General features: G+C 36.8%; 1 protein-coding gene across 1 annotated transcript in view; it reads right to left on the bottom strand.

The window, feature by feature from the left end:
* USH2A (usherin) overlaps window positions 1-13198 on the bottom strand; it is a 517131-nt gene that overhangs the window by 283178 nt on the left and 220755 nt on the right. Inside the window, 1 exon segment of the mRNA XM_032216063.1 lies at window positions 6087-6104. Coding sequence (XP_032071954.1) covers window positions 6087-6104 — 18 coding nt within the window.

The raw sequence follows: 13198 nt of genomic DNA, 5'->3' as shown, positions 1-13198 counted from the left end.
TGCATCTTTAATTTGTACTTCAATCAGCAACAAACCTCACTAACTTGAACTTTTTCCTTTACTGTTTCCATTTTGTTACATTCCTGTCAATACTAGCGCCGTAGATATGGGACTATTTGAATCTTACTTTTGTAGTCATAAGCAATATTTTTTTTTCCTTTTATTAAATATCATACGGAGAAGATTTAACTTAAAAAAAAACATGCTGTATTGTACCTATTATTTTAGGACAAATAGTTACTTTCTGTTTACTTTGCTTTGCATCCCTCCTGTGCAGCTTACCCATGAGCCAGGGAGAACAAGTTTAATTTATCATTAGCAGTTTATGTGCCCTTTAATTGGAATCTATGTGCTAGCCCAGGCAAATTGTCTATGTAGCCTCCTCTGAAATATCTGCATACCTTAAATGGCATGATAGCTTGTTGAAAGGAGGCAGACAATTTACATTCTACTGGTGTGTTATAAATAAATTATAAGAACAGATTAGAATTATGCATTTACGCCTACTAGTGAGTGTGAGATGCATAATTCACAAGTGGTGAACCCTTAAGAGACTCCTGAATTCCCCAATCACAAGCATGCTGATGAAGGTATATTTTTCAATTCCCACTGTTCTCTGCTTTGTTATTTTCATACCTTCCCTGGCTACTAAGTTAGGACCTTCCTGATTATTTATTATCCATTAAAGCTTAGCTGAATAGTGTCTCCTTTTTAGATCAAAGGTTATTTATTTAAAAAAAGCTTTAAATATCTCTTTTCAATAGTTATATTCAATAGCCAATATTTCAGTTTTGAAAGCAACAAGTAAGATTGATTTGTTTCCAGGCTTTTTAAAATTAATAATAAGAGCCATGATGGCACAATGGTTAGAATGCAGTACTGCAGGGCTAACTCACTGCTCATTCCAGAAGTTCGATTCTGAGTAGCTCAAGGTTGACTCAGCCTTCCATCTTTCCGTGATTGGTAAAATGTAGACCCAGATTGTTGGGGAAATATGCTGATGCGGTAAACTACTTAGAGAGGGCTGTAAATCACTGTGAAGCTATATATAAGTCTAAGTGTTATTGCTAATGTATTAAAAATGCATATATGAATGGTGTAAGTTGTATTCCATTCTGTATAAATATATTTAGAACAATTCTACTAAAATTAATTAAATTTGCATTAGTTGTAACTAATTTTCATTCTATTGCTTTCATTAGACCTACTTTAAATAAGATTCCTGGGTTTCAACTGCTATTAAAAAGTTGCAAATGTTTTTAATTTCAGATCAGTGAAATGTATTTTTTAGTATCAGTGCTTTTCAGTATTTGCATACATACATTAAAAAAAATCCTACTCCCCCCCTGTATGGAGTAGCAATGACATGTATCATCTTTCTCAATCTCAAGTCCTTGACCAAAGGTTTGAGAATTTGAGAGTTCTGCCAGCTGTTCCTTGCATTGCACTCTTCTGAACAGAAAATTCTGAAGTTGTTCCCGAGATCTGTTGAAGTCACTCTCCCAAGCTTAAGAGTCATAACCTCAAGCATTCCTACCACTATGGGACACACTGGCTTTTATTTATCACATACTCTTTAGTTCCTCCTACAGACCCTGATATTGCTTTAGCTTCTCATACTTCTTCTTGCTGATTTTGTTGTTATGTAGTCAATTCAGGCTGTATTCATACTGGTCTGTCTAGACTTTGAAATTTGGATGACTGCTCTATCTATGAGTGACTAGTGTTTGGAGCATCTTATTTTTCTAATGTCTTTTTCAGTTGTGTTCATGTACTGGTCCTGTAGCTTGGTGGTTGTAATGCCTGATGCCTTCTATAAAGTATAGTAGGTTTTTTTGTTTATTATGCAAGTTTATAATAAATAAATTGTATAATTCAATCCAGTTATTCAATTGCTTTGACAAAGTTTTCTGACAAATGAGACATTCAATTAGCTGCCTCATTATATCAAAACATGCTCATTCTCAGAATAAGATTAGAATTCAAACCAAAATATTAAAATATTAGTTGTGGACTAAATTCATGTCCCCCATCCATTTTAGCAAGAAAGTTACATTAAAAACTAGATGAATCTGCATTATATTTAATATCTTACTGAAAGCATTTTACTCTGGAAGAGGTTCAAGAATGAGCTCAGTTGCATGAGGTTATGGCTATAACTGAGTTGAGTTATGTGCCAAACCATCCAGGTGAGTTTCACTTTTGCTGACTGAAATCCAGCCTGGGTTGTGACAGGAAAGGAAGAAGAGTTTTAATCAACAAGATGGCTTGGGAATCTTTTGTTTTGACAGCCATGCTAGAATTGTAATTATTAATGTGAATTCTACAGAATATTCCCCAGGGCAGCCACCTTAAAGACATCAATTTCTTATAGATTTTCTCTATATTTTACAGCTTGTTTCCAACAATGAATTGGTACCCATATTGGTAGACTGCCACATTGTAAACTTTCTAATAACAGTTTCTTTCCAACTTTACAGCTACCCAGGTCTCACTGTTTTCTTTCAGAAAGATTGATTGTTCATTTTTTCTCAATAGATGTCATATTTTATTGAACACTGTTCAGCTCCAACTTCCTATTTGTAAGAGTTACACATAAGGGGTCCAGGGTGCTTTCTGAGCTTGCTTGTTTTCTTGCAGATCTTTCATTACACAAACAAGGCAACATTAGCAGTGCTAGTGATGTAACCTAATTTGGATAATGAAACGTCTGCAAGAAACAAGCACGCTCAGAAAGCACGAAAGACCCCTCATGTCAACCCTGAGCTACAAATATTCTCCTTTATTAGTTATACATAAAACCAAAAATAGTTCCGTTCTGCATAGATTCAGGCTCTTTATGTCAATTAATAATGTAAGGAAATTTACTGTCTGATTTTGAATTAGCAGTATTGATTCTGGCCAACAAAACAGGAAGTGTTGAAAACAATTTCATCCCTGAAAAAGAAAATATAACTTAATGCTTAATAGAATGAAAGAAAATTGTTTGAATAAACTAAAATCTGATGGTATGCTTTATTCTATCTATTTAGTTAAATTATTTTTGGTAAAAAGAAACTGAATACTATGATATATTCTGGTAAACAGAAGTTTGATGGATTTTTAGAATTATTTTTAATCAAAAATGTTTACATAACAGTATTTCTATTGTAAAATAAAATTACTGCCATTTAGAAGTTACAGGCAATCTTGATTATTAAAAATGACAACTTTCAATTGCAAATGAACTAGGAAAATCAAGATTTATCAGGTATCATTAAGCCCTTATATAATGCTGCATATTTTTATAACAACCTATTCAGAATGTCAATAGTATATCGCAGATGAGGAAACCAGAAGTTGAAATTTGTAAAAACATCATTATCAAATAATAATGTACTTAATGAATGTCATTCTCTGCTTGTCTAAATATATATTAAGATGGAGGATGAAAGGGTTTGGGAAGAGTTTCAGAATTTAATCTCTCATCCTCATTCTTACCCCACTCTTAAGGGCTCTCTATAGTTGAAGTCTCCTGACGTCAAAGTGCCAGTTCTGAAAATCAATGCAGAAGTGGGAGCCAGGGGAGACATGGTCACAAGGTCCTACTTTGGTGCTTAGGACTGTACAAAAAAGAAATCCCACCTATTTTTAACCAGATATGTATAGCATTGTGCTAAAAAACCTGAAACGTCTACATTGCTAATTTGGTTATATTACAACCGCATTCTTTCACAGGAGGGAAATTTGAAAGCATTATGGTTTTCTTAAAGTGTAAGCATTATATTCTAAATTTATCTGCTGCCCATCTTGTCATAGGCAAATCTGCATAGAGAAGAAGCAAGACTCTAACTTGTGAGAAGACCGAAGTGGCAGTGGGAACTGGAGGGAGCAACAAGCAGAGCATGGAATATCTCAGGGGGTGAAAGAAGGCCTTGGGAGGCTGAGGCAGGTGGGCTTGTGCCTGCACTGTGCCCCAGGGTCTCCCCCATCCTTAGGCACTCCATGCTCCACTTAACAGAATAACAGAGTTGGAAGGGACCTTGCAGGTCTTCTATTCCAAACCCACTTCTCAAGCAGGAAACCCTACACTAGTGATGACGAACCTTTTAGACACCGGGTGCCCAAACCGTTTGCGCACACATGCCCAAAATGAAAGGTGAATTGCGCAGCTGTGTGCATGTGTGGACATGCATGGGCATGCACATGCATGGAAATGCACACATGCACAGCAGAGATCCAAAGACCAGCTAGCGACTGGCAGGAACAGGATCTCAACACTGGCAGGTGGCAAGAGGTAAGATCTTTTTGTGAGCTTCTGCTTTGTCATTTGCAGGAAACAGAAGCTCACAAAAGAAACACCACGGACATCTGACCTAGGGCAACAGCGCACATGCCAGCATAGGGGGCTCTGTGCGTCACCTCTGCATGCGTGCCATAGGTTCACCATCATGGCCCTATACCATTTCAGACAAACGGTTTTCTAATCTCTTCCTAAAAGCCCTCCTTTGTTAACAATCTGTGCGTTCATTGAACAATTGTATTGTGTAGAGCAGGGATGAGGGGTTGACCAGTGATATAATTCACTTAATCATCATCCTGGCTTTTGACCATAATAGGCAGGCACCATCACAGTTGTAACTCAGTGATTACCTATGTTTGAAATCTTTCATCAGTGTTGAAATATCTTGCTGAAATAATCTGCTAAAATAGTAATTTTTCAAGATCGTAGTTAATCTTGTTGCAGATCCTAAACCCAAAATCACGTACACTTTTAAAGGCTTTAATTATGGCCTGGACTCTTAATGGGTTCAGGATAATATTTGGATAATCTTTGAAAGATTTTGTCCTTTGTTCAGTTCAGGGTTACATAGCTTTCCTACCCTTTATTGCACAGGCTAAGAAGACAATTTCAATTTTAATGATTATATCATAAAGGTTTTTTTTTTAAATCCACCTGTGATTATTATCTGAATAGGTTATCTCTATAGGTTTTGTGAAAATCTATAGTTATTGTGATTTAGGAAAAAGGGGCATCAAAATAATGATGGAATAGTGTATATAATTATATATTATATTAAGAGCAAAGCGCCATGCAACTTGTAAAAGATTCCATATTTGGAATCATTATGAAGAAACTAAAAGCCTTGAAAACCTCTATGGGTGAAACCACATGCTGTGCAGTTTGGTCAACACAACTTAAGAAGGATATTACAACAAAAGAATACAAAAAATGCTAGAGGTAAGCAAAGATGCTGTAGATTAAAATCATGCAGGGTAAACTCCTGTGAAAATTTTGCCAAGAATATTGTAGTAAGTAATAGTTTAGGCCAGTGTTGCTAAACTTTTTGACCTCGTGTGCCCACACCCATAATGCAATGTGTGCAGGACACTCCCCTATGCACCCTGCCCTTCTGTGCATGCACTATGACCCCTTTCTCCCTGTTTTGGGCCTAGCAGCCCCTCCCCCGTGCTTGCACATGTGACTCCTACAGGCGCCCCTCCCCCCAAGCATGCATGGCAGAGACCCAAAAATCAGCTTGCCGGCAGGAGGCACACACGCATGCTCGGTAGAGTTGAGCTGGGGTAACGCCTCACATGCCTGCAGAGAGGGCTCCGTGTGCCACCTGTGGCATGTGTGCAATAGGTCGCAATCATGGGTCTAGGCAAGCATCAGGAGTGTGACTTGAAGGTGCATACACACGCACATACACAAACACACAACTATAAATATTTTCAAGTTAGAACAAGCTCAAAGGAAGATTAATATTGCATCTGATTATGCCTCATGAAGGCAGGCTGAAGGAATTTAATATATTTAGTTTGAAGAATAGATGACTGAAGGCAATGTAATGTCAATGTCCAGATAAAAGAATAAGAGAGGGCAGGTGGTTAGGGAATATTTCCACTACCACATAAATAAGGATCAGGAATAATGGTTACACTTTGCAGCCCACCATCCCCAACCCTCACTTCCATTTAAATGTAAGTAAAAACTTCCTATTAGTAAGATGTGATTAACAGTGGAATTGAAGTTGCTAGTTCTTCATTTCTGGGAGGTTTTTAAGGCAGCCATTTCATAAGGTGCATTCATTATTTTCCCCAACATATTGCAGTCAGTCAGACTAGATAATCCTCCAAGTCCCTTTCCCAGTTCTAGGATTCTTATCTAATCACATCATATCAAGCTAGCTTCTGCTGAGTTTCAGTTAGTGAACCTGACCAATTAAAAAAAAATCTTACATTCAAAATCCCCTGGTGTCCCTCCCAAAACAGCACCATCATAACTAAATTTCCACAGCAGGGCAATTCTTAATATTTTAGAAGTAAACTTTCCTGTGTTAAATTGATTCACATGATCCTAGAAATACTGTCAGCGGCAAATACATTAATGTAGAACTTTGTATGGACGAATGGCAGTATAAAATTCAGCTGAAAAACTTTATTTGAATGATGCCAGCGGTCTAAAGGAGCACATTATGGATATTACAAAAACGGTGACCTATATAGCACGATAATTATTGTTGCTTCGCTGTTAACCCCTGGGCTGTAACTGAGCATTACAGGTGTATCACATCAAATGCACCAGCTGCACTAGGGATTCTACCTGGTCCAGGATGGTAATGAATTATGGCAACATAACCAGCAGATGTAGGAGACCCCCAAAAGCAATGCAGTTTATTACTGGCCTCAGATTTAACATTTAACAGTATTCTCCTGCGAGGCATAGGAGGAATAATATTACACATTATGTGGAAGTTTCCACTTACTGCTGAAGGACACAAATCACCCTTGAAGCCATTGGAAAAGCTAGCCGTTTGTGTTGAGAAAACTGGCTCATTTTCTGCTTCTGTTTAAGTCACTAGATCTAGGAGGCAGAAACGACAGCAACAGCCTCTTACATCAACGTCTAATTTACTTTGCTTCCCTTTATATTCTTTCTCATTTAAAACTGAACATGTCTATATTTAAGATAAAGACATATTCAAATGTTTTAAGAAAAAAATGTGTCTTCATTTCTTCTTTGTCCCAGTGAAATTCTCTTCAGTATTAATAATTTGTCATTGAACTTCATTTTATGTGCAATCTTATGATTCACACAACTTTTAATTTTTGTATTTTACCAAACTGCGGCTTGTTTTAATGGATGGGTCTCAAAGTCAACTGATTATTTAAGAAAAAAATGTGATTAAGTACATGCTTGCTATCGTACTTTGCTTTATTTTATTTTTGGGCTTTAGGAACAAAGGGATGCATTTTAGACCAAATTTAACTAAATCATACTTCCCAAAACAACCCAAACTAAAATTTACTTATTCTCTAATATTAGTTCCTTCCATTCCTTAGTAATTGCAGAGCATTGCTTAGCTGCTAGCTTTCCTAAAGGTATCGTTTGCCACATGTGTGCTGATATTGTAGTTTGGTACGATGGGGTGGCTGTTAAACTTAGAGGTTTAAACCTGAACCCATACTACATTCTAATTTGTTTTAATCATATTTCATCACTGACATACTGGCTGAACACTAGCCTAAAAATGTGGTTCAAAATTTGTCATGTTATGTGAATGAACCATCTGGTTAATTCATTAAACTATGTTCAATAACCAAGTTAGCATGCTGTGCAGAAACAGCTAGTTTGTGCAAAGAGAAGGCAATTTCTTAAACTGTCAAAGCATTTCTTTGAAAATAGTAGTCTCTCCTAAATCTGACTCAAAAATGTTTTGCATGGAATGATGATGCTTCAAAGATATAATATAGCTCAACTGAGAAGAGAATGATGTATGTAGAAACATGCTCTCATTGCAAATGTTCTCTTATCTTCTAAATTATTCTAAATTTTGAAATCCAAATTATCAAAAAATTATGAAGTGAACTTCTGGTTTAATTTTCTTTCTTATGCATTGCTGCCTGTTTACAGAAAGCATTATACTGGTAATGTATTAAATTCCTTTGGCTTCCTATTATGTCCATTATACATTACATCAAACTGCATCTTAGATTCCAAATTGTTAGCATTTTATGGGACAGATATACTGTGCTCATAGTCCTTATATAGCTTGCCATATACATTGGTTGTAGTTAAATATGATGACATTATAAAAAAAATAACTAGTGCAATATAATTAAGTGAATGTAAATTGGAATATACCAATAATTGGGACCAAGTAAGACATAAATTTAATCTTTCTAGATGGTTCTCCTGAAGTAGCAGAGGAACAATTTCATTACTATTCTAATGAAGCCATTATTGCAAGTAACTAAATTACCTTACTGGAGAATCTCAGTACTGCTCTTTAGAAGGCCAGATCTGAAGATGAAACTTAAATACTTTGGCCACCTAATGAGAAGGAAGGACTCACTGGGTAAGAGCCTAATGCTGGGAAGATTGAAGGCAAAAGAAGATGGGGACGGCAGAGAATGAGGTGGCTGGATGGAGTCGCTGAAGCAGTAGGCATGAGCTTCAATGGACTCCAGAGGATGGTAGAGGACAGGGAGGCCTGGAGGAACATTGTCCATGGGGTCATGATGGGTCGGACTTTTAAACTAACAAAAACAAATGCCGGTCCAATGGGAATGCACGTGAAGACATATAAATATACATCTGAATTCATAATTTAAGAATAGTTTTTATAATTTAATGATCCCAGTAAAGTACATTGTGACACAAACTATGCAGACCAGAGGTGGTTACTACCGCACCAGTTTGGGCTAACCGGTAGTGGAAATTGTGATTGGGGTCACCGCACTGGTAGGGACTGCAGGCTCGCCACGCCCCTGAACTGGTTCCCTGGTCGCCACGGCATGTTTTTTTGACATTTTTAATGTTCTGCCCATACACAGACCTATTTACAGGCAACTGTGTACTCATGCAAATCACACATGCACCGCAGAATGCCAGCAGAAACCCACCCCTGATGCAGATATAAGTAGAAATAAACAGCAACTCAAGTGAAAACAAGAAGTTCATCCTGATGAAAGTGAATTGATGTGCTTTATGGTGTTTTTTTTAAAGCATAACCTGACAATCTTATTTATGATAAAGGGAGTCTTTGGTGCTCTCTGATCTTCATTGTTTTCTTGCAGATACTTCATTAGCCAAACTAGGTAGCCCCAGTGCTAGTAAGGAGTGTGATTTGCTATCAGTTTATATTCTAGTGTCTTGTGCTCTGCCAGTGTTGGTGGGAATGGGCTGTTTACTGTTGGCTTGTTGGCAGTTTCTTGATTGGGGTATTGCTCACTTGATTGTTGGTCTGAATATAGTTAGGGTTATATATGGTTAGTCAGTGGCATTTGCAAAAAGAAGGGCAATCAATATCTCTAATAATCTCCAAATCTAGCAATTAACTAACTGGGTTGCCAGCCAAAACTGAAAAAAAACATTTCCCAAAACCTTCAAGAAACGTAGAGCTCCATCTATCTTCTGGGAAGAGTGACAACCCTGCAGAGATGGAATACAACAAACAATGCAAGTTTTTATATGATCATAAAATCAATAATATCTCCTCCTACTGCCCCCTTCAAATAAAGAAAATTAAGCCCAAAACTCATTCACCAATAAGTCCAAACAAGAAAAGAATTGAAGAGATCCATAAAATGATGAGTTGTATCTGGGACACCAAAAATTGCCAGAGCTAAATAGCAATAGCAATACCACTTAGACTTACATACCCCTTTACAGTGCTTTACAGCCCTCTCTAAGCGGTTTACAGAGTCAGCATATTGCCCCCAACAATTTGGGTCCCCATTTTACCACCTCGGAAGGATGGAAGGCTGAGTGAACCTGGAGCCTGGTGAAATTTGAACTGCCAAATAGCAAGCAGCTGGCAGGTCAGCAGAAGTAGTCTGCAGTATTGCACTCTAACCACTGCGCCACAGCACCACAAATACCTTGTGGTTTTCAGCACTTCATCTGAAATTTAGGCAAGAAGATTGGTAGACAGTAGAATGGATAATCCACCAACAAACCTATTCTGCCTCTTTACTACATCATAAGGTACAGAGATTTAAACATGGCAAATTGGATTGGATCTGACCAGGAAAATGCAACTCTGACTATAGGCATTATTATTATTTTAAATACAAAATTACAACCAGCATTGTTTTCCATATTTGTAGAATACATGGGGCAGAAGGCACATGAACACGCGCACACAGAAAAGATTGATGGGGGTTCTTGCAAAGAAGAAGATAAATGATTGTACAAGAATATAGAAAAACCTGGAGGGGGGAATATTAATTGCATCTATACAGTTGATAATATTTATTTTTTCCAGAAGAAAAATGCATACTAGTTTAAACTGTCATTATGTGACCCTATATCCTATTTTTCATATTATTAGCAATACATAATGTGGTAGTTTATATTCAAAAATAAAACCAAAATGTATATACCTCATGTATTTATCTAGAATAAACCAAGGTTACTATGGTTACTGAAAATCCATTACCTTTGAATACAGAATGAAAAAGTTTGACTTAAAGTGTGCACTATTATTATAGTATACATCAAGAGCCTTCAGGGGGTTCTCTAACTGGACTCATTTTTCAGTGTCAGTAGTGACCCAACACACTAGTAGCTTATGGGATGTGCATGGCAAGATATTTTAACTGAATGTATTGTAAAATGCTCCATATCACTACAAATGCAGAAATGCTATACTATAAAGACTTGCACAAGTAGAAACATGAGCTGCATCTTGTTCAACAAACTAAATTGTGGTCAGTTTAGGACCAATCAAATAAAGTGGAATACTAATCAGGGCAACTAACCAAAATAAGCTAGAGGCAACTTTGTGTGTTGTTGGAGGGGGGACTTGTGTGGGCAGATGCCAACAGCAGACCCTGGCATTGCTATCTAATACATGCTAGCAGCTGCCAAGAAAACATCTCCTTGGCAAGATTCAAGGCAGATGCTTGCCTGGTCCACATGGCTGAATTGGTGATCCAAAGCAGCACCAAGGAAAATTAAAACTGAATCAGTTGCTACCCCTACGTTACCTCCTGGCTAGAAGCCATCATTGTGGAAATATTTTGCTGAAGACACCTGTAATGTAAAGCCAGCCATGCTAATGCCATCATTTAGTTTGCCTAGATTCTTGTAATAAAAATGCATTCTACTGCCAAGATTTCAAAGGTCTGATCAACTTAGCCTTGCCTGTCTGCCATGTATGCAAGCAAGTTTAATTCCTTTGTGATTCAGTATTTAGTCACTTGACAAAAGAATATTCAAACTCTCACCTCATACCAGCCAGGCTGCTTAATCTCTATCGCTAACTCAATTTTGACTGCTCGCAAGGATTTTAGAGGAATTTCTGAATTTTCATGAGATTAAAATGTGGAGTATAATCCAATTAGGCTGTAGTCTGAGGCTTTAAGCCTATTTATCACACACAAACACTATACAGTATCCTATTGTTAACTGCTTAAACTTTAGAATGCTTAGTTTAAAATTTATTCTTTTCTGTATGAATAGTGTTGTGGTAATAGTTCCTCTGATAACTGTCACAAACAAATCTTTGTAAAATTATTTCAAGTAGATTGGTTCAATTCCAAAAGGAGTTTTTGATTATTCCAGGTCATCTTTTAACCTCAAAAGAATTGCTATGTCACAGGGTAAACAGGAAAAAAAACTATTCAAACCAGGAAATAACAGTTTTTGTGAAACCGGATTACTTGGTAATAATCTGAGGATTTCTCTGATTCTGTGTTTTGGAAATACTACAGTTACAATGTCAAGGTCCTGAGCGACGTTAAGAATCCTGCAACCACTACACATCACTCGCAAGTACAACAGACATGTATCCATGATTTTTCATGACTCCGACTGACTGCCTAAAATTTTATGCTTCGTTTTTCTCCTGATCAGAAAAGAGTGATAAAACAAGAGCATGTTGGAACAAGAGAGTAAACAGTATATTAATGTCCAGAATATATGATGGCATGGATTCCTCAACCTTTGAAATCTTGCTGGATTGTTAATGATTATTATGTCATTCTACTCTCTGGTCAAATCCTTAAGCACTTTAAACTAACTTTAAAGAAGACAGTCTTAAGTGTATATTTTATGAATTTTACTCGCATTAACAACACAGGCTACCTATTTTGGCATGTTTACATTTGTATAGTATTGTTATGCAATACCTATAAAGTTAAAAACAGTTGAAATGCATGGTGTAGTATAAGTTTTGAACTGCAGTTCATGCATACATAGTTAATGACAGATATGATATATATAGAGGAGGGGTTGCTGCTGGTTCTGCCCAGTTTGGCTGAAATGGCGGCAACAGGAGGCTCCGCCCACACGCTTATGTGCATACACAGACAGTGTGTGTGTGTGTGTGTGTGTGTGTGTGTGTGTGTGTGTCTGTACAAGCAAACTGGTAGTAAACGGTTAGCAACCCACCGCTGGATATATACCAGACTGATGTAACAATTAATAGTAAGATTCTTTAAACTGTAATGTTTCTAGTGGGCAAACACAGACCAAATGATCATATAAACTGTATTTTTGGTTTCAGGGCGTTGATAAGATACTGGAATGCTTAAACGCTCCAATAAATTAAAACATTGTGAATTTCACTATGATTTGATTGTTCCAATATCATTTTATGATGTTTTTGTAGCTTATATTGATTGCATTATTATTTGAATTTTTGATAATTTGTTAATTCTTACAATGTTATGTATTATATATTGTTGCTGTAAACCAGTCAGATGTGAAGCATTGGTACTAAAAGTATTTTAAAGAACACACAAGTAAAATATGTACTGAGTAGATCTTAACTGAAAAAAAAACTGTTGTGAGAAAGTGAATTGTTTTACAGCATACAGCATACAGAAATATGACTAGTAATAAGGTTGTTTTTAAATGAGCAGGATTAGAATATGATAACTACTGAAAACCATACAGGAAAGATTTGGTTGGCCTCCATTTGCCATGTATTGCTCTTTGTTGGATTGTAGGGGTTCTTTGAACTTGGATTTTTCATTTGGCAGCTATTTCATTACCTCCTAGGTAACATCTCATGTTAGAAAATTGAGATTTATTGGTTAGTTGTAGAACATATAAGTGCCTTACCTACCAGTCTTATATGTGACTAGGGAGGCTGCACTGCTGGGTGCTCTTTTGTATGAGACTGATACATCATATACCCCACAATTTCACAGAAAAGTATATATCCATCCAACCAACAACCTCAGAATCACTCTAGGTAGCCAA

Source organism: Thamnophis elegans, chromosome 4 (genome assembly GCF_009769535.1).
Source record: "Thamnophis elegans isolate rThaEle1 chromosome 4, rThaEle1.pri, whole genome shotgun sequence".
Taxonomy (NCBI): domain Eukaryota; kingdom Metazoa; phylum Chordata; class Lepidosauria; order Squamata; family Colubridae; genus Thamnophis; species Thamnophis elegans.
This window is presented reverse-complemented; position numbering and strand designations above follow the sequence as displayed.